Consider the following 22,778-nt stretch of genomic DNA (forward strand, 5'->3'; position numbering starts at 1 on the left):
GAGGTTTGACTGCTCCATCATATGCTGGTTTAGTTCTTTTACAAAAAAAAACAGAACTGCATGACTCAGTTCATCTTCTTCCGCTGAGTTGTTAAAATATCTGCAAATCTATGTGCAATAATAACTTATTTATTTCAAAAGATTAGTTCAATATGGTTAATGTTAAAGTTAAAGTTAGAAAACTATAGAATCTCTTATCTCAGCAGCTGAAACTTGTAACTCCTTCAGAGTAGTTATAGGTGTCTTGGTGGTCTTTCTCACTTGTCTCCTTTCACGGTCACTCAGTTTGTGAGGGTGGCCTGATCGAAACAGATTGATACCTTTTTACTTCCATTTCTTGATGACTGATTTAACTAATTTAACTACATTTTTTGTATTCGTCACCTGACTTAAACATTTTAATAACATTCTTTTATTACTTGGAGTGATCTTTTGCCTTCATGGTGTAATGGCAGCTGGGAATACTGATGAACCAGTGACTGGACCCTCCAGATACGAGCAAACACTAAAAAAGGCACTATTTTGTCTTGTTTCACAAAAATTCCATTAAGGAAAATCCTGCTGTATGAAAGTCCAACCCATCATGTTTTCTATACCAAGATTTTAGTAGAGGTGTTTCTTTCTACAGTGTAGCACATACCTTGACCATGGAGACCATGTTTGGAGTCTTTTTTTTTTGCAAAATCACATAAATGCACCAAAATATTTCAGACAGTAAGCTTAAAAAAATTGTTGGAAGTATGATTGAGGGTCTCAGGAAGCCTCTTGGATTCTTGCATTTGACCTTTTGTTGCCTGAGCCACATAAAAACAGTTTATTTTCCTTTTTAGCTAGCTTCATGATGCTTATTCAATAGCTTGAAACCTTCACATGACTTAAAAGATTCTAGACAGTGGTAGTGGACTATGTTAGATAACAAGAGCAAAAAAGACATTTTTAACTTGTCATGCCTGCTACCTTCCTTCTACACTTCCTGTCAGTCTCTTTGTCTGTCAAATAATAATCTGCACATTTTGATGAGCTTCATTGCTTCAGGGCTGCTTTGGGAATATAGAGGCTTTGTACTGAACCGTGCAGCTTCCCAAGAAAAATATTGTATGTTCGGCAAAACAAGTGTGGGTTGGGTAGAAAACCACAGCTAACAGAACCGTATTGTAATTACCTCCTCTTCACACAGCACCTTCTCTGCCTGCCTCTGGATGTAATGTGTGCTTTTACAGGAAAAGATCTTTAATGGGCAGAAAAATAAAATCATAAGATTCCAGCATGAGAGGTTTTTACTGTGTTATTAAAGCTCGGCAGTAGAGATCTGAGGATGTCTTGGCTCTGTCCTGGACTGCACATACAGTAAGCTCTCTGAATGTGAGGGCTCCCGTTGTGTCTTCTTATCAGCAGTGCAGCCTCTCTTCAGCCTGTATGCCGTATTCCTTCTCAGCGCTGCACAATCCTCTTATTGTTGGCAGCAGAGGCACGCTAGCAGCGAGCTAGCTTCAACTCAGGCTGACTCTGCAACAGCTTTGTACAACAGGCTTAAGTGATGCTTTGTCTTTGGTCCCCTGTTCAAAGGTGGCCTTGTCTTGTGTCTTCAACCACTTCTGCTGACACATTACTGGAGCCTCCTCTGCCCTTCTGTCCAGTTTTAAACCCCCTCTAATGTCCCTGTTGCAGAGGTCTCTGTCTTTTGTACTGTACATCAACATAGGCATATTCTGCAACAATTTGCAGAAGTTTAATTTTCTCTTGTCTGAACTCTAATCACAGTATCTGCACTGAGATCAATGTAAATCAAAATACACTATATTTCCCAAAGTATTTGCTCACCTGCCTTGACTCGTGTATGAACTCAAGTGACATCCCATTCTTAATCCATAGGGTTTAATATGATGTTGGTCCACCCTTTGCAGCTATAACAGCTTCAACTCTTCTGGTAGGCTTTCCACAAGGTTTAGGAGTGTGTTTATGGGAATTTTTGACCATTCTTCTAGAAGGGCATTTGTGAGGTCCCACACTGATGTTGGACAAGAAGGCCTGGCTCTCAGTCTCTGCTCTAATTCATCCCAAAGGTGTTCTGTTGGGTTGAGGTCAGGACGCTGTGCAGGCCAGTCAAGTTCATCCACACCAAACTCTCTCATCCATGCCTTTATGGACCTTGCTTTGTGCACTGGCACACAGTCATGTTGGAACAGGAAGGGACCATCCCCAAAGTGTTCAAAGTTGGGAGCATGGAACTGTCCAAAATCTCTTGGTATGCTGAAGCATTGAGAGCTCCTTTCACTGGAACTAAGGGACCAAGCCTGAAGAAACAGAAACAGTCTGCATGCCTAGGTACTTGATTTTATACACCTGTGGCTATGGAAGTGATTGGAACACCTGATTTCAATTATTTGGATGAGTGAGTGAATACTTTTGGCAACATAGTGTAGACACGAGAGTACGCACCAAGTATGCACTACTTTTGAACACATATCTTAAAATATTTTTTACGATTAGTGGAACAAAATATCAACACAGATGTATTGTGCCCTGACTCTTATCATATCTCTAATAACAAATATCATTATTTTAATAAAGAAATATCAACTTCGTGCATATTTGTCCCACTTCATTATGCATCACTACTTCTTACTGACTCCAGATGGCTTTTATACATTAATCTGCTTCTGCTTGAGGTTTCCACTACCAGAGAAATGTTTCATTGGTAGTGAAACTTGACTAAATGTTACTTAATGCTAATCTTATGGTGGATTAAACTGTTGAGTTTTTATAAAACACACAATGTAAAGTGCAGTCTCAACCTGCCTCTGTTGTAGTGTCTTGAGATAAACTGGTTAAGACTAACTGATAAAGATGAAGAATACTTATTGTTTCATATTTGATTATGTTACCATGCAGCTCCCATCCCCTTTTTAACCTCCATTAAAAACAAAAAGTTAATAATCCAATTTTGTTGTTGTTGTTTTTTTTGTCTCTTCAGGTACTGCTTCATTGTGACTCTCGGCTATCTGATTTTATGTCAGATCACGCGAGTCTACGTGTTTGACTACGGCATGTACTCAGCAGATTTTACAGGGTAAGCTAAACAAAGACCACGGAGCTCTGTAGGGGCCTTGTGTTTCTTAATTAAAAACTGTTGTTCCCCACTTGTAGGAGGTTATTATTGAAGTTGTTAAATCTGAAAGCTTCTCTGAGAGAAAAAACGGCTTGTTACAAATGGATCTATTCAGATTGGTTTCATTTTTAAGCCAGACAGGGCAAAACTTATCAGAAAGTTCTGGTGTACATATTAATGTACAGTGACTATAAAAATTAGTCACCACCTTGGATGTTTAACCCTTGTATTGATTTTATAAATCAGTCATGGTCGATATTATTTGGCTTTTTTGACAAAGAAAAAAAATATACAAAAAACTTCTTTAATATTAAAGTAAAGAAAGATTCCTACAAGTGCTTTCAATTAAATAAAAACATGTAATGTAAAATAAGTGACTGCATTAATGAGTTTTCTTCAACAGTGGGGCTTTCTTGATACCACTCTTGTATAAAGTTTTGACTGGTGAAGAACCCAGGCAACAGTTGTTGTATGCAGAGTCTCTCTCTTCTCAGTTGCTGAAGCTTGTAAGTCCTTCATAGCAGTCATAGGTGTCTTGCTGGCCTCTCTCACTAGTCTAATTTTACTCCAGGAGATGTTCAGTGCCATGGAACTATTTTTGTATCCATCCCTTGACTTGTGCTTTTCAGTAACATTTTCTCTGAATGGCTTGGGGTGTTCTTTTGTCTTCATGGTGTAATGGTAGCCAGCAATACTGATGAACAAGTGAGTGGACCTTCCAAACATGGGTGTGTTTATACTACAATCGCATGAGAAACATTCACTGCACTCAGATAATCCTAATTTCACAAATTGTGAGACTCCTAGCATCATTTGGCCGGACCTCTTTTGAATTAGGTCAGTCCCTTTAAAGGAGGTGAGCTTATAGTAGAAGAAAAATGCTTGAATTGCTGCGGACATCATTCCTTGCAGTTCCTTTATGCTATGTGTCTGTAAAATCCAACCATCCTCAAAGCAAAAAGAAATGTAAGAACAGGCTGCAAAGAGATGTTTACAATAATAGTCGGGGAGATTAAAAATATCTGAACCTGTCCAAGCTGAAGAGAAAGAAGTGCATTTCACCCTGCTGTGCCTGCAGTAGGGCGCCGATGGCAGCTATAGTTTCTCCTGGTTGGTTCCCACTCCTCCAGACTGTCTGACAATCCAAGCAGACAGCCTGCACTCCCAGCAGGGTGGGTGGGGGTGGCTAGTTGCTTAGCAACCAAATGCAAACCCATACTGCTTCTGAGAGAGCAGAAATTTCCCTGCTTCAACCACCTCATCTCCTCTCCCTCTGTTCTTCCTGAAAATATCAAAATTAGGTTTTTAAACATGCCACTCATGGCTAAATGTGCTTTGTCACACAAGGACAGAAAGTCTGATATATTACTTACTAATTTAGCTTTACTTTCTGCCACCAACAGATTGAATGAAGAAAAATACAGAATGAAAGTTCACTTGCAGATGTAGGCATCAACAGACGTGCTCTATATATTGAAATGCTCATAAAATTAAGTAACAGTTTTCAAAGCAGATTTAGTTTTGTAATCTGTTTTTTAGTCACTTTGCACATTTATAAAAAAACAACAACAAGAGCAAACAAGAAAAAAATAATGAAGAGAACCTTTTGATGTCACCAATGAAAGTAAAAGTCCATTAGGGTCTCAAGAATGATATCAAAGCAGCATTCTCTTCTGCAGCAAAATCCCCTTTTTCCTGCTTTTTTGTCAAAGGTTGCTCCTCTAAGTGTCAGAGAGGAAGTCATCTTTCCCATTTCAAAGATTTCTTTTAAAACCCCAGTTCCAAAAAAGCTGGAGCACAATGTAAAATGTAAACCAAATAGAATGCAATGATTTGCAAATCCCATACCCCTATGTTTTATTCACAAGAGAACATTAACATCATATCAGATATTGAAACTGAGACATTTTAGTTTTTCATTAAAAAGTATCAACTCATTTAGAATTTGATAGCAACAACACATCTCAAAAAAGTAGGAATAGGGCCATGTTTGCTATTGTGTAGCATCCCCTCTGCTTTTAACAACAGTCTGTAAACATCTGGAAAATGTGGAGACCAGTTTCTGGAGTTCTGGTTAAGGAATGTTGTCCCATTCTTGTCTGATGAGAGATTCTAGCTAGTCAACAGTCCTGGGTCCAATGGATGCGGTATGTGGTTTAACATTGTCTTGCTGAAATATATGCTAAGCCTTCCCTGAAAGACATGACTGTATGGGAGCATATGCTGCTTGAAAACCTCTATTTTTCAGCATTGATTGTTCCTTTCCAGATGTGTAAGCTGCCCATGCCATAGGCAGTAATGCAACCTCATACCGTCAGAGATGCAGGCTTTGGACCAGCTTGATAACAAGTTGGACAGTCCCTCTTTTCTTTAGTCTTTAGGACACGGCACCCATGGTTTTCGTGAAGAATTTCAAATTTTGATTAATTTGACCACAGAACAGTTTTCCATTTTGCCTGAGTCCATTTTGAATGAGCTTTAGCCCAGAGAAGACAGTGGTGTTCCTGGTTTTTGTTCACATACGGCTTCTTCTTTGCACAATACAGCTTTAACTTGCATTTGTGGATGGCACAGCGAACTGTATCGACAGACAATGATGTCTAATGATGATATTTTGTACTGTAGATGGTGGGACATTCAAAGTCGTATTTTTACAATGAGGAACATTTTTCTGAAACTTCCCCACAATTCTTAGATGCAGTTTTTCACAGATTAGTTGAACCTCAGCCAATCTTTACTTCTTCGAGACTCTGCCTGTCTAAAATGCTCATTTTATACCCAGTCATATCATTGACCTGTTGCCAATTGACCTTATTAGTTGCAAAATCCCCCTTCAGCTGTTTTTTTCATTAGTACCACTTTTTTACCACCTTTTTTGGCCCATACTTACTTTTTTTGAGATGTATTGCTGCCATCAAATTCTGAATAAGCTAATATTTAACATGGAATAGTAAAATGTCTCAGTTTCAACACCTGATGTTCTATTGTGAATACAGAGTATGGGTTTATCAGATTTGCAAATGTTACATTCTGTTTTTAACATTTTAAACAGTGCCCCAACTTTTTACCCACGGCGATGAAACCGGCAGGGAGTTATGTAAAGGGTTCCATATCTTTGTTTGTCCATTTCTTTGTTTGTTTGTTCGTATGTGAACAAGATAACTCGAGAACAGAAAGTTGGATCTTCACCAAACTTTCAGGGAATATTGGGATAGTGACAGGGAAGAATTGATTAGATTTTAGTGATGATCTGCGCTCCCGTTCGGTTTTTCTCGCACTTTGAATTTTGAACACCATAGTAATCAATGAGAGCGTGAGTTCCTCGGTGGCGCTGCTTAGGCGTGGGTCTGCCACCTCAGAGGGCAATTGAAGTTTGGAATTGAGATTGTACTACTTCCATTCATTGGTGAGATAGTGTCATTGTTTTTTTTATATGAAATACCTTTTAAGTCAATAGGAAGAGGGCTTATAAGTGTAGAAGCAATTTAAGTCTGAAAAGAGGACGGAATGAAAGGGCATGAAAAACATGTCTGTGGTTATCTCACAGGAAACTTGCCAGTGTGAAAATATAACTGCAGCTGACACTGTTTCTATTATTACTGCATGAAATGGCATCCATTCAGTAGTTGCATCATGCAGCTAAAATGTTCACTCTATTTAAAATGCAGAAAAACTTGTTAAGTATTCATGTAAAGCAGTGTTCATACATTTCTAGTAAGATTAAAAAAGAAGGCTTTCAGGGTGCAGGTGGCCTAGTGGTTTAAGGCGCACCCCATGTACACGGACGGATCCAGCATGAGGCCTTTTGCTGCATGTCTGTCCCCCACTCTTGTCCCTGTTTCTGACTCTATCCACTGTCCTCCTCTTTCAAATAAAGGCACAAAAATGCCAAAAATAAATCTTAAAAAAAGGAAATAAATAAAAAGAAGGCTTTCAAAATAAAGGTTTTTAGTAAAAAAAAAAAACAAAACAAAAAAAAAACATTAAAAAAAACATAGTGATTCCATTTTACAATCTTAATTTATCTTTTTTCTGTCTTTTATAAGGCCCATGATGGTTCTAACACAGAAGATTACCAGTTTGGCGTTTGAAATCCACGATGGTAAGAGAAGCATCAAGTATCTTAACAGCATGTGTGCTTTATTGTGTTTGTGTGTGTGTGCGCCTGTGTGCGTGTGTATCGCCTCTGAAAGAAAAGAAGTGGCAGATGTGACAGAAGTGAAAATGGTTCAGTTCTCTTTGGAGTTTAAAAACAGATCACATGGCAGCTTTTCCGAGCCAGTAGTCATATCTGCCAATGGACTAGTGAACCAGAAAGAGCATGAACATGGTTATGTAATGAGGAAATGACCAAGTATGCACTCACTCTCTCTCTCTGTAGCTGTTCACTGGCTGACTTTAAACACAAGCTGGGCACTGTTAAACATTACATAGTAAAGCTTGCAGAAAAAGATGGAGGTGTAACACATATCAAAGCAGCTCACAGATTAAGAAGATAATGATGTTTATATTCTCAATCTTGGAGTCTTGGGTCAATTTGGGATACGCTGGGCAAAACACATTTAGCAGTGCCTGAACAGATTGTGTACTGGAGTTTGTGTCAGTGTGTGCATGCACAGTGTGGGGCTTTGTGACACTGATTTTCTTCACTACAGTGTGTCTAATGAGAAACTAAGAGTGTAATCCCCCAACCTCAAAGAGCTGTCACACCCCGACACCTACCTTACCACTTAATCACACACTTCCATGGATGCTGCTACATTTTTTTAAAGGTAAAAGGGCACATTTGGGTGAGATTGATAAGTTCAATTTAAAGGTACAATATGTACCTTTAACTAATTTTGCTTAATGAGGGAGAAAAGCTATTTAAAGTGTCACATCGCAAGCTACTCTCCAAGCATTCTGGGATCATTTGCAGCAAAATTGAAATTAACTGATGCAAAATAATTCCTTGCAAAAGGAGGATCATTGGCTGTAATATGCACAACAAAGCTGTATCACATTTTTTATTCATCATTTTACCTGTGATTGGAGAGTTAAATGAGCAGATTTGTTGCGTATATTTAAAGCATTCAATGCCTGGTACTGCACTCTCATTGTTTGTATGTGGCTTTTATATTTAAAGCAAATTTCCCTTGGGATGAATAAAATAATGCTGTTTGAAATTAGAGGTTTAATTGTGGCCAGAGAAGCTAACTAAATAAGTCTGATGCCAGCAGTGGTGGCCATGAGTGTTAATGAGCTGAGGTCTCGTTACAACGAAGACAACAGATTAGAGCTGACCTTCACTGACTGACAGTAACAGTAATCAGGACATCTGGCTTGGGTGAAATCTGTGTCTTTATTTTTCAGTAAGTAGAGGGCTCACAAAATAATTTTAATTATAAAAAGGAAAAAATCAACCTCTCTGCTTGTGCTAACCCTGCCGAAGAGAGGTGATGGGCCTTTCTCCTTCAAGGTGCGTCTCTATATAGCAGTAGCAGCTGCTTTGACACCTGCTAGGTGGTTGCAATTCCTAAAGACCCTCAAAGTGAGCCGTTTTCACATTGTCAGCATTTTTGTAACTTATGTGTTAAGTTAAACCTGTTTTTTTGCAAACCTAAGTTTCAGGTGTACATGTGAAAATGTGACATATGTCTTCCTGGGTTCATTTGTAGGTTTGGCCAAACGAGATGTGCAGCTGACTCCCACTCAGAAATACCTTGCTATCAGGTATGTCACTCAGGTATGTTTTTACTGCTTCAGATGATGACTTCACTTCAGGTTGAATGAAAAAACAGTGGACATGGAATGGGACTGATAAAGGATTACTTCCAATTTTAAAGACTACATTGCTGTCTGCAGATGGAATCACCACACCACCCCCTTGTTTGGTTCTCTCTGGTGCAGTCAAGCAGTTTAAGGCACTCGGTATCCAGGATACCACACATTCACACTACTCCAGTGTGACCTGTATTATAAGAGTGCCTTTCCCTCCATCTATCCTGCAATACAACTAGATTCCTTTCTGTGGTAGTTGCTACTGGTAATGATAGTGCTGCTTAGTTGCTGGAACAATGCAAAAAAGCAGGATTTAAGAGTAGAAATGGAGATGAATCACCGCTTGAAGCTAGCAGGAAGTTAATAAGTTGAAACAGACCAAAGAGGGTGGAGATCTCTTCATATTTGTTGCTAACATTTAGTAAGCCACAGGATTATTTTGATTTGGACAAAGAAATACAAGAAAAGCCAGCAGCCTAGTGTCTACGTCCGTGTGCTTCATGTACAGAGGCTGTTGTCCTCAAAGAGGGCAGCCCAGGTCCAAATTCAGCCTGTGACTCTTTAGTTACCCCCCCCCCCCAATCCTGATAACAAGTGAAGCCACCCAGCAAGGGGGATAGAGGGGAGAGCTTTCTGGGGCCCAGCCAAATTGGGGGTCCATGAAGGTCAGAAAAACCATGGTCCATTGTAAAGTTAAGCTGTAATAATCTTTTTTTTTTTTTTTTACCTGAAAAAAACCCACTCTTATCAAAGCAACAAACATATTTTTTTATTCATTTGTTGTGTACTATGTAGCCATCTTAAAAATGTACACCCCTTTTCTGATAAGCAGGATTAAAATGGATTAGAAATAACAACACTGGCAGAAAAGATGGAGCAATTGAATATTGAAAGTGGCAGAAATGGGTTATAATGGCAAAAACAAGATAAAAGTGGCAAAAAATAGGCAAAAAAAGTAAAAACGGCTGAAAGGTAGATGAAATGGGCAGGAAAAATGAAGAAATGAGATTAAAAAAGTGGTAGAAATGGGTTTAAATTAACAAAAATGTCTGGAAAAGGTTAAGTTGGATTAAAATATAGCAAGAAATGGGTTAATGTAGGCAGACAAATAGTTGGAGAGTGAGAAATGGGTTAAAAGTAGCAAAAAATATTATGACAAATAGTGAAATGTGCTTAAGAATTGCAAAAAAGGATGAAAGAGCTGATACGCAGTTTATAGTGGCAATAATGTGTCAACAAAGGCAACCATTGGCAGAAAGTGACAAAAATTGCTAAAAAAAATTGAAGAAATGGGCAGAAAAGGTGGAAAAATGACGTTATAAAGTGGCAGATATTTGACATTTGGCATAAACTGGTGAAAAAAATAATGATGAAAAGGGGTTATAATATGACAAAACTGGTGTAAAGTGGCTAAAATTTGGTAAAAAAATTGCATAAATGGGAGTAACTTGCTCAAAATTGATGGAAATTTGCAAATAATAGTGGCAAAATTTGGTGGGAAAAGTGGTTAAAAAGTAGTGCAAATAAATTATTTTAAGATCAGAGCCTAATGAAAGTTTGACGCCTTTCAGCTCCAAAATGAGGTAACTGTTAGCCAGGATGCTAGCCCCAATGCTAGTGATAAAACACACATACATTGATACTATCACTGAATCACAAATGAGGAGGGCCATCCTCTGGATTTGTCAGGGGCCCAGCCCAATCTGTGGGCAGGCCTGTTGACAAGTAAGGCATAAAAGCCTAACAATAAATCTTTATAAAAGTACGGTTACATCTCTAAGTATACTGGACGGTTAGCTGTCTACACATTATTTGTGAGTCATTCTATGACACTTTGTTATTAAAAGGGTACAAAATGCACTACAAAGAAGCACCCTTTAATTTTCCCTTTTTCTGTTTGTCTCTCTCTTAAGGCGGATGCCCAGTTTGCTGGAGTACCTGAGTTATAACTGTAACTTCATGGGCATCCTAGCAGGCCCCACCTGCTCTTACAACGACTACAAGGCCTTCATCGAAGGTACGGGCTATGAGCCACGCCATCAGGAGAATGCTAACGGAAAGGAGAACGGAAAGTACAAGCAGAGTGAACCCTCACCCAAGGTAGAGCAATCAGCCTGTAGGCTGCTCTTCTTGCACTTTCATTGCACATTTGCACGCCTCCATACTGCACTTTGCATACCTCCATACTGCAATTTGCATTACCTGGTATAGACATTTCCATTTGGCAGGGCTGGAAAAAGTACATGATTGTTGTAGTCAAGTAAAAGTTCAGTTAGTTATACTTAAGCCTGCATTGAAACTATCAGCTGGTAAAACATCTTATATGTTAGTAGAGTGTAGGACTGTTGAAACTAGGCTACGTTTGAACTTATGCACAGCCCATAGCTGGTCTTTAAATCTAAAAGAAAAGTGAAAAAGTATTCAATTTAAAGTTTACTTTAAGTACTGAGTACTGAGTAGCTATTTGATCTTTCCTTATTGTCAAGAAACAACAAGAGAATAGATCTACTACACTTATAAAAGTGTTAATTATTTTACAATATGACAGAGCTGCAGTAACTCTGTGGCAAGGTGGGTCTCTAGCAAGAACAAAGCAGAGAGTCGAGTTCAAGGCAATGCATACTGATGCACCATTCATCCTTGAGAAACACCTGAAGTAATGGGGGATGCTCTAACTCAGTGGATAACTTCACTCATGGCACAAATTTGTCTCACAATCCACCAGCAACATAAGCAAAAGAGTCCCAGTACGGATCGCTGTACAACAGGCAACATCCAAACACAGATAAACACATATAAAACATATCTAAACGCTCTGCCCAAGGGCATGGTGGGAGACTTGCCTACACATGCCCCAGATTTGAAATTGTAGTGGAGTTGAACTAACACAGGTGATTCAACACTGTCAAATAAGTCCAACACTAAAGACCATTTCACTCAGAATGGGGTTAGAAATTTCACTTTCGGAGTAAAAATCAACCCTGAAATGTTTAACCCCGAGATATCAACACTCCAGTTTTTGCTGTAAAAGTAATTAGTAACTTCCCACCTCTGCCATTTGGTTCATAGCTCTTGCCTGATTTTAGTGTTGAAGTCTGTTTTCATTGGGCCTGATTTGACTGTTTATGTTGCTCTTGTGTATGTTCTTCCTGTGCGCTCCTGCTGCAAAACAGACTTCCTCTTGTGGGATCATAGAGTCAATCTGGCTTTAGAACAGGTCTAACCACTTTTTTAAAACAGCACATAAGTATGGGAAAATCTGCAAACCCTGTGGTGAAAGGGAACTTCATTTTGTGCTACTGTTGACAGAAAAAATTTTGAAATACCTTGGGAATTCAAAGTTACAGTGGCACAAAATGGAACCTCAAGCAAACATTGCAATTTCCCCAGAAATACATGTTTGAAGAGATGCAACGGACTCTAGATGTTTTTCTTTGCTTTTAGAGAAGTAGCCACTGAGTCATTATTGAGCATGTAATGACGCAAATGGCTAAACCCCTAGATTATTTGTGTTTTCTTACTGCAGAATGATTTAATAATTTAGATGCACTTCAGTCTTGGAGTGTTTGGATCAGGACAGAGAAAAAAACAAGAGTTACTAAATATAAAACATGAGAGAGGCTGAAACTCTTGAGTAACCTTAAGTCGAACTAACAAATTTTGAAGTTTCGATACCACTTCTCAAACTTTGTTTCCTGTTCTTGTTGAATATGGTGAGTTTTTAACTGGACTTCTCTTTGTAAAGCTGTTGCGTTTTTCTCTCCTCTGACCAGAATGACGTCATCTCCAAGCTGTGCACATGTGCCATCTCCCTGGCCATCTATCTGTCGCTGTGCAAGCTGCTTCCTGTGGAGCACGCCATAGATGACGAATTTGTCAGCTTCACACCATTCTACCTTCAGGTCATCTACCTTTACCTGGCCATGCTGGCTCTGAGGCCCAAGTACTACTTTGTGTGGACTCTTGGTGGGTCATATGTGTTACTTCAAAGGCATTCAGTATGCGTGCAATAAGCTTTTCTGCATGTAAATTATTTGATGACTCTAAAAACTGTTCCTCTAGTTGATATAGGGTCCTTATGCTTACTTAACAACCTTTTCCTGGTCCACCAGTGCCATCTAGTGCTTTATTAAGAGACTGCACTTCAATTTTGCTGATGACAAATGCATGTGACGCTGTACCTCCATTATTTTGTCATTGCTACATAAATTACTGTCTTCTAAAGTTGTGGAGCTGCTATCATATTTAACTGACGCTGCCTGCACCAGTACTTAAAAACATTTGCTCCTTTCTCCTGCAGCTGATGCTATCAACAATGCCGCTGGGTTCGGCTTTAATGGCTACAACAAAGATGGCTCCCCACGGTGGGACTTGATATCAAATCTTAGAATTCTGGACATTGAGGTAAGGCTCTTTTCATGAAATCTCTTATATCCAGATTGATGCCTTTATCAGCTAAAGCCTTGAAGTGTTTTATTTTGGGTCTTATTTCAGTTGGCCACCAGTTTCAAGAGTTTCCTTGACAACTGGAACATCCAGACAGCACTTTGGCTAAAAAGGTAAAGGATCCAGGTTGTATCACTGCAGATGTACTTATTTGAAGTCTTGCATTTTAGTTTTAATCACATTTAGAAGAACGTTTTGAATTGTGTCACAGAAAAAAAATCTCAGAAATGTACAAGGTTTGTCATAAGATATCCACTAAAATCAGTGCAGTATAGTTCATGTTATCCATTTAAATAGAGCACCTGAAAAAAATTGTGATTTATTCTCAGAAGTACACTATATATGGACAAAAGTATTTACCACACCATATTAAAGTACATGTTTTTGAATACATTGTCACTACAGTCCCTGCTGGTGCAATGGTAAGGCATACTGTATGTCAGATTCTGCTACATTAGGTTGTGTCATGTACCCTTTCATTACAACACACGCTGAACAAATCAATCCCATATTTCCCTCTCATCAAGTCCTCCTTCTGACACAACATAAACTGCATTATTAAGTCAATCTCAAAATGTGTTGTTCTTACTGTAGCACTTACCATGTTAAGACCATCAAGTCTTCTTCCTGGCTTACATCACACTTAAGATCAGATAAAAACTTTCATGTCCCCATAGGGAAATTTGTCCTGAACTCAATCCAACAGCAACATAATCAATACATAAATAGAGATCATACAAAAAACATAATGGTACATCCTGTAATGGCAGCAGTTCAATCTAAACATTTTCCACATGTACATAAAACCATCTGGCAGCACTGACATATTGACATACTGTACAACCCCTTGGCACATCTTACTATCAAGAAATTTGATGGATATGGGCAGAAATGAACGGTTGCATCAGTTTAGTCTGGCCTGATGGATCCTAAGTCTTCTTCCTGAGGGTAAAAGCTGATATTCAGAATGAAGAATGGGAGTCAGATTTTCTCTGCCTGCTTTACCACAGACTGTTCTGCCTGGTCAGAGTAATTTAGAATTATGTTTTAAGTCCAGTTGTAGTTGGAAAAGCACACTAAATGTACAGTTTTTTAGAGCATGTAAATTTACTTACTGTGTTCTCCCCCAGGGTGTGCTATGAGCGCTGTGCCATCAACCCCACAGCTGCCACTTTCCTGCTGTCAGCCATGTGGCATGGAGTTTACCCAGGCTACTACCTGACCTTTCTCACTGGCATCGCCATGACCATGGCTGCACGAGCAGTGAGTATAGACTGTCGGTTTGTGTGTTTGATTATACAGCACCATTCATGGACAGAGCAACTCAAGGTGATCTACAAAAAAAAACTGCATCAAAAACATAGTTAAAATGCTAAATATATAAATTTAAGATCAACAGCTGATCTGATTTTATTAGCTTTAAATTGCTAAATGCCGATAACTCTCCAGCTTGGACTTAAGTCTTCTTCTAAGTTTGCTTTGTTACATGCAAAATTAAAAAAAAAAAGAAAAGAAACCTTTAAAGATAACCCATCAGTTGAACCTAATTGTTTACACAGGGACCCAAAACCTGTTGGCTATGTCTGATTAACCTCTTATGAGCCTTGAACACTACAAAGTTTATGTTTTGGTTATGGGAAGTTGAACACCTTTCAGCGTTTTTTAGTAACACAATACTTAGAAAAAAAAATACAAAATTGACTCAAATATAAATCAATATAAAGTCAATAAATTAAAAAAAATAAAATAGAAAAATTGAGTTAAGCTGGCCATACGCTAGACCAGGGATTCCTAACTTTTTTCTTTGAGAATGCTTAAAAAAATCAACTTAAGATTTTTAATTTTTTCATTTACAAAACCCAAAAGAAATACATGTACACATTATTCTTACTTTCTGGTTCGAATCCCAATTAGACAGGGCCTTTCTGTGTGGTGTATAGGTACTCTGGTCTTCCCACAGGCCAAATACATGCTCGTTGGGTTAAATGGAGACTCTAAATTGACAGTAGGTGTGAATGTGAACATGCAGAGTTGTTTTACCCTATATACAATAGGAAGGCAGCAGTAAATAAAAAAGCAGGCAGCAGTGAATTAAATAAAAAGGCCAAAAACTAAGAAGAACGATAAATTTCATGCATCTAGGAAAATATTTCCGTTTGGAGTTTTTTCTACAGTCCTATTAGGATTGCCTAGAAGTTAAATTCTTTCCATCATTCTTCAGGTGTCAGAGTCCTTTGCATTTACTCTGCTACCCAGCAAACCCACACCTCAGTCTCTTTTTGGAGAGATAGGACATAATGATACCACTTACACACCATATTAAAATGTTAGACAATCACCACTTATCTCTGCTAAGCCAAACCTCTTCACTTTAGACTTGTGAGAGAAGGACATTTTTGCCGAGATAGAGGAGAGATGGTACATTAAAAAATCCTGACACTGTAATTCTGGATAATCTACTTGGAAAGACCGGAGTAACTGAAACGACATTGCACTACGGAGACTTTTCTTCTTTATCTAAAGGAGGATGAGGAGAGCGCTGACCCAGTTATCACTACTGTCCACAGTCGTACTGACATCCTCAGAGAAACTCTGAGGAGCTATAATATGGAGAAAGACAGAAGAGGGTAGAAAGAAAAAGATGAGCAGATTATAAGCAGCAGGACTTGATGCCATGAAAGATTTGAAGAACTGGGTCAGTTGGTTGAGGTTAAGTAAAGTCCACCCTACTGTAGAGTGATTTAAAGTTTGAAACTATGTTGGGAACCATCATGACTTCTTTCTTTTATTTTCCAGATAAGACACAACATCAGACCGTACTTCCTGGTGTGTGACTCATACAAGAGGATCTATGATGTCATCACGTGGGCATGGACTCAGATTGCCATCAGCTACACAGTGGTGCCATTTGTTCTACTCGCTGTAGGGCCATCACTGAAGTTCTACAGGTGTGTTAACCAATCTGAAATTTTATCATTGATAAAATGTTGCTTTTACCAGTTTTCCTCATTTAAAACTGCTGCTGGGTTAAAGTATGGCTGTATCAAGTATACAAATGAATGCACTGGGCACTTTTACATCAGCCAGGTCTCCTTGTGTCAGGCTGTAACTGTTAACTAGACAGCTTAATGACTGCAGCATGGTTACGATTGATGAGATGGAAATTAAATGAGTGGAGTTAACACTGCTCAGACACTGCCATGAAATAAAAGCTGAACAATGGTCAGTGTCATTCGTATGAGGGCTGCTGGTATGTCAGCACTGGGCTGCTTCACAGGGACATAAAACTGACTCATTAAAGGAGGACAGATGTGGGAAAAAGAGGGATGGGGTTCAAACTGCTCTTCTATATCATATCAGAATGGGCATATGACTGAGAAGTCTAATCAGGCAGGTTTTTGCCCTTACTTTGCAGGGCTACTGCAAAGTAAGGCACATTTTTATTAAAATTTATACCCATGACACCTTAAGATGAAAAGTTAATGCATGATAAAAGCCCATCCTGTTGGGATAACAGTGCATTCAGAAAGTAATCAGACCCCCTTTGTTTTTTTCCACTTTTGTTATGTTCCATCCTGATGCTTTTTTCCCCCACTTTTATCTACACTCAGTGCCCAATCATGGCAAAGTTAGAACAAATTTGACACTTAGAATTTAGCTCAGTCTCCTCACGCTTCCTTTGATCTTTGCTGAGATGTTTCTACACCTGGATTGGAGTCCACCTGTGGTAAATTAAATTGATTGGACTTAATTTGGATAGGCACACATTTACATTCTACAGAAGGCCGCTGAGGCAGCTGACAATGCATATCAGAGTAAAAAAAACAAGCCATGAGGTCAAAGGAACTGCCTGCAGAGCTTAGAGACAGGATTGTTGCAAGGCAAAGATTTGGGGAAGAATTAGTACATCACTTCCCGAATCATGGTCGAGGTCGCCCCCAACAGATAAGCTCAAAACTCCCCACCATAGAGGTCTGCAGCCAGATGCCTCTCACTGATCTGGGAATTTGGAGTGTTCTTGCAAACTACGAGCAGACTTTCATGTGTTTTGCACTGAAGAGAGGCTTTTTGGTCACCTTTTTCAAAGGCCATTCTCCCTGATAGCTCAGTTTGGGTGGGCAACCAGCTAGTGGAAGAGTCCTGGTTGTGTCAAACGACTTCCATTTGTCTCTTCAAGGTTAAATCACAATAATGATCATAATATTAGTGGTTCAATAGTTATAGTCTGGTCCAAATTGTTGGATCAGACCATTAAACTGCAAACTTTTTCCAACATAGATGAAATTTGACTGACAAACTTTACATTCTTGAGATATTTTCTTGTTCAAGTCTCCTTCAGCTAATCAGAACAACTTTTGAGATAATCCCTTTCTCAATGTCCTGCAGGTGCTGGTACTTCTGCTTACATCTTCTCTGCCTCCTGGTGGTTCTGGTCCTGCCTGTAAAATCCAGACGCCGGCAGCCCAAAGAGCAGCAAGACGGCCTGCAGCAAGACGGCCTTCAGCAAGACGGCCTGCAGCAGGACGGCGTACGGGACAGCCAGACAGAGCACAACAGCACAGACAACAACTGCAACCAGAAAGACAAAACCACATGAGGGCTCCAGACCACAGCAGCAGCAGAAACACTGAGACCAACTAGAAACCACTGAGAGCTGGAGTGTGGCGAGTCTGTTTACCCGACAAATGAACCAAATATCGGATGCTCTGAAAGTCCTCACAGACAGAAAAACACAACTCACTGTTCTGTCAAAAAAAAAAGAAAAAAAAAAGAAAACTTTTCGTAGCAAGGACGACAGCAATCTCACTTCTGATCCTGAGAGCAGGATGTAAACTAATGAGTGATAGTGGTTATTTACATTACGTTAGTGGAAATGAAGACTTCCAAGCTGCCTTAAACCCTCTATGTACTTGTGTGGTGAAGTAAGAGTTGGATGGCACGCTGCAAGAACCCAAATGCAGCCTCACCATAGTGATGTCAGGTTGTAGAAAGAGATTAGTGCAGTATGTGGAGGGTTTTTGTCATTGTCTGGATACAAGCCTCTGTTAGGTGGGAACAGGAAACGTGTTCATGTAAAAGAAACATAACCTTTATCATCAGCTGCCAATTTCAAAAAGGCCTTAGGATCCTCCGAACATTGTTTGATTTATATGTCTTTTTTAAAAAATCTTTATTGAAGAGAAATTCACATTGTACCTGTTTTTGTATGTAGGCGTTTGTGACAACACTATTTGAAATCTCAATGCTTTTATTTTGTTTCTTCTGGGATGAGTTGCCTGAAAGAGAGTCCAAAAGTGGAATTCAGATGGTGTCCGTCTCCAGCAGTGGGAAGTCTAAAAAGAGGAGCTCGAGTGTTACTAAAAGGAGTTGATGTCTTTCATATCTGCTGCTTATTTTTCTCACAAACATGACTCATCAGATAAGTGTGTGTTTCAAAGGGAGTTTATTTAACTTGTTGTGATTTTGATGTTTTCTGCTTGACGATTTCTAAAGTTGGGATCAGGGGTGTGATTTTTTTTTTTCTTCATATGTTTGAATTTTTCACACAGTTGTCTTGCCTCTGAAGTATCTAAAACTATTTAATTAGTGCTAGTTGGTAACAAAAATGAAATCTTAAGTCCCACAAATGTCACAGAAATCTAATCAGATAACCGCATTCACAAAGAATTTGCTGAAAGGTGTTGTAGCCATGAAATTTCTAAACCAATTGAATGTAAAATGCACTGTGCATTAAAGCACATTTTGTGTCCAGGCCGCAAATTATGTAAGTGTGATATTTGTCCTTGGGAAATTTAAAGTCATTTTATGTATGTGACATCTTATTATTGTGCAGAATTCAAAGACATAGATATTCATATTGTGTGCTCTTATGTTAGAATAGAGAATGTTTCTGGGTGCATTTACTGTTGGGTGGAAGAGACACTGGTTCCTCATGCTGTGTTGGTCCATGGCCCACCTTCAAATCCTCCAGTTTACACTCTACTATAGGTCAAAGGGTCCCACATGGAGATCGATACTGTTTCATTAAACATTTCTAACAATCTTTGTGTAAAATATGGCAAATGCGGCAACCCAAAAGGCACCACAATGTTGTTTAAAAAGTGAAAGACACTTTTTTGTGTGTTTACTAGAGCAGGAAATAGTTCTTTAGCCCAAATTATTATAAACACTTAAAATATGTGTTTTTTTTCTTCTCAAAAAGAAAATTGTTAGTAATTCCACGTTAATTTGATCCATTTGTGTTGTGTAAAATAACAAAGCAGCAGAGGTGAGCTCTCAAGTATGGACCTCTCTCTTTTATTTTGAAGACTTTCTAACATCTGCATATTCCTGCCATAACTGTGTGTGTGTACCAGTGTTCTGTGATCCGTACATGTCGATGTGGTCTCATGTTAACTTATATGTGTAGCCTGGGCCCTGTGTAGGCGAGTGTAGGCGGCCCACTTAAGGGAAAGGGGATTTCATTCTACATAAACAAAGCGATTCTTGCACTGCATGGCCACCCAAACCAGCAGATCAATGCAAACTGCTCCATATGTCCAAAGTGCCAAATCAAGAATGGCGCATCTTGTTTTTGTGTGTATGTGAGCATGCGTGCCTGCGCAGGTGTTTGTGTGTATGCATGTGTCCATGTAGTGTGTGTGTGCGCGCCTGTTTAACATAATGGTTATTTTTGTGTCAGAAGGAACTTTATTGAAAGATTTGTATAACAGTTCATTAAAACTCTGATTTATGTGGCGAATAAAGAGAATTATTTTTAAACACTAAAACTGCTGTATGAAAATGTCTTTGTTAAGTCCACAGAAAGTCTTTGCACCACAGATTTTAATTAAAGGTGCATAATTATAACCTAACATGTCAGATGGATGTGTTTCACAGATCTATCTGGAAAACCATCCGTAGACGGTGTTTGGGAAAGGGTAGAGCCTTTAAAAAAATGTGATTGGATGAAGGTTCTGTCTGTTACATTTTTACAGCCAATCAGAGCAACAAAACACGTAACGTCATTGCCCCAAACCAAGGTGCCCCGGTACAGCTGAGTAAACTCCATAGAGAACTGCATAATGCGAACCATGGCGACTGTAGACATGTCAGTACATGACTTTTGTTGTTTTTGAAAACAACTCACTGCTGTTCTTTGTTCTTCTTTTAACGAAGAAATGTCATCAATTTCTGCTAAAACTTGCGCTTAAGCAGCCTCTTTTGCCATAATTGCACCTGCCTCTTCTCATTGCTTGCATACACCACGACTCTGCCACGCCCAAAAGTACTGCCCCTCGACGCTGATTGGTCCTGTCACCTTTTTTTTTGACTGATCTGAATGGTCTTTTTTCTCTTTCTTTAAATGAAATCCAAAAATGAAGTTGTTTTCCAGTTTTTGCTCATTCATTTTCATCATAGAAAAGAAAAAATGCCTTTTATTTTCAAAAGAACTATTAAAAATGTTTTATTATGTTTTTGGTTATTTAATCCACCTTATCCTATCCCCATGATACTTTGCATGAAATGTGGGTGCGACTTCCGGTCCTTTCTGTCTGGAGTTTGCAGAGGTGGGAGAAAGTCATTGTTTTGCAAGTCTCAAGTAAGTCTCATGTCTTTGATCCCAAGTCTCGAGTCAAGTCTCAAGCAAAGACGTGCAAGTCCAAGTCAAGTCTCAAGTAAAGACAAGTCCAGTCAAGTCAGAAGTCATAGGCTTGAAATTTTCAAGTCCTTACAAGTCATAAGCACTTTTTACGAAATAAAATGCCATTTTAACAATGTAACGATCTATTAAATTTGACAAATACAATGAATGCATTTTGAATTGTTTTATTTTTTTTTTTTTTAATAAAATAAGACCAGTGTGACAGAATTTAATCACACAGAAAAGAGTGCCGACATAACATTCAGGATATAATCAGTGCTTAGCAGTGCAACAACAAATGGACTTCTAAAGACGTACAGTCATTTTAACTCATCTAATGTGAGTGTGTGTGTGTGTGTGGTAAATGTGTGTATATGTATAGGCGTGTGAGTGGATATATAGGGTTTGTGTGTGTTTGTAAGTGAACATGTTTGACTGGTCAACATAAGGTTTAAGGTGTTATAACCAGTTCTTAACCTCAAGTTATGTGTTATGTGTTAAGTTACAAGACCTCAAGTTATGTGAACACAATGACTGCCTCCTCGTGAATTAACAAAAAAAGAGCTGATGAATCATGGGCTTCTGGGTATTTATATTTATTATTTTGGCATTTACTGTAGTTCTGTGACTCTGTTAACTTAAAGTTATGCTTTCTATTTCTTTTCCTCTCATTATTATTGCTTTTGGCTAAAGGGGGAGGGTCCCCATATTGGTCTTTACCCTGGGCCTCCAAAAGGCTTAAACCGGCCCTGCCTCACACCTGCAGCTCCCCCTCACAAACCGTTCTGTCCTGCCAGTTTGTTGCTTTCATTTTTCTGTTTCTTCCCTTTTGACAGTATTTATCATCGGTACGTTTAAGATCAAATAAAACACCAACGTTTGGACAAATTTAACTCAATTTTACATTACTCCAAAATGTGATTCGTGTGTTTGGCTCGTTGATGATGATGTGCATTGTGAAAGTCATCATCAAATATAAGTATGGGAGAGCATCGGCAGGGAGTGACTGAAGAAATGTGTTAAAACAAGGAAATTAGAAGCTTATCTTGGAACACAAGACAACACACCTCTATGAATTAACTTAATGAAGACACACGCCACCAGCGGATTCCTCTGCGCTACGCACGTTCCTCCGTCCAGTGCACATCCAGCAGTGATAATATACAAGTTTTCATTTGAATTTGGAAGTTAAAATCTATCTTCTTTGTGTAGACTTATATTTATAGAGGATTTTGGGAGGATTTTTTTAAAGTAAGTCTTAAAAGAGCCGCAACTGGTCACTAAAGAGCCACAACTGGTCAATAAAGAGCCACATGGGGCTCGAGAGCGGCAAGTTGAGTATCACTGCGTCAGTTGAATACACTGAATGGAGGCACATTTTACTCAACACACTCACTGAAAATCTCAAGTATTTTCAAGTCATCGGACTAAAGTCCGAGTCAAGTGTCACTGATGTCAAAGTCCAAGTCGAGTTGCAAGTCTTTGATGATATTGTTAAGTCGAGACCAAAGTCATCGAAATTGTGACTCGAGTCTGACTCGAGCCCAAGTCGCGTGACTCAAGTCCACACCTCTGGGAGTTTGCATAGAAACGAGTTGCTAATTCAGTTTATTACTGTGATTTGGAGTTTAAAATATGTATACTTAATCTGTTTCACCTCAAACAAGAAAATATTCTCTCCGCCTTCTACTGGAGAGTACAAAATGAAGAAATTTTCTCAGATAACATAGACAAGCATATTTTGCTACCTTTTTTAAAAAAATGTTTTTAGCTTGGTTTCAGTATTTGCATTGTAATAGATTATTGTGTTTTGTTAAAGTCACTGGGACACAACCCACA

The 22,778-nt window shown here is 38.9% G+C and overlaps 1 protein-coding gene across 1 annotated transcript in view; it reads left to right on the plus strand.

Moving 5' to 3' along the window:
• mboat2a (membrane bound O-acyltransferase domain containing 2a) overlaps nucleotides 1-20,072 on the plus strand; it is a 77,922-nt gene extending 57,850 nt beyond the window's left edge. The window contains 10 exon segments of the mRNA XM_041812941.1: nucleotides 2,975-3,070; nucleotides 7,156-7,211; nucleotides 8,767-8,821; nucleotides 10,783-10,969; nucleotides 12,643-12,835; nucleotides 13,170-13,273; nucleotides 13,364-13,428; nucleotides 14,446-14,578; nucleotides 16,112-16,263; nucleotides 17,702-20,072. Of these exon segments, the coding sequence (XP_041668875.1) occupies nucleotides 2,975-3,070; nucleotides 7,156-7,211; nucleotides 8,767-8,821; nucleotides 10,783-10,969; nucleotides 12,643-12,835; nucleotides 13,170-13,273; nucleotides 13,364-13,428; nucleotides 14,446-14,578; nucleotides 16,112-16,263; nucleotides 17,702-17,912 (1,252 nt within the window). The 3' untranslated portion in view covers nucleotides 17,913-20,072.
• Nucleotides 20,073-22,778: the final 2,706 nt, after the last annotated feature.

This window comes from Cheilinus undulatus, linkage group 18 (assembly GCF_018320785.1).
Source record: "Cheilinus undulatus linkage group 18, ASM1832078v1, whole genome shotgun sequence".
In the NCBI taxonomy this organism is placed as follows: domain Eukaryota; kingdom Metazoa; phylum Chordata; class Actinopteri; order Labriformes; family Labridae; genus Cheilinus; species Cheilinus undulatus.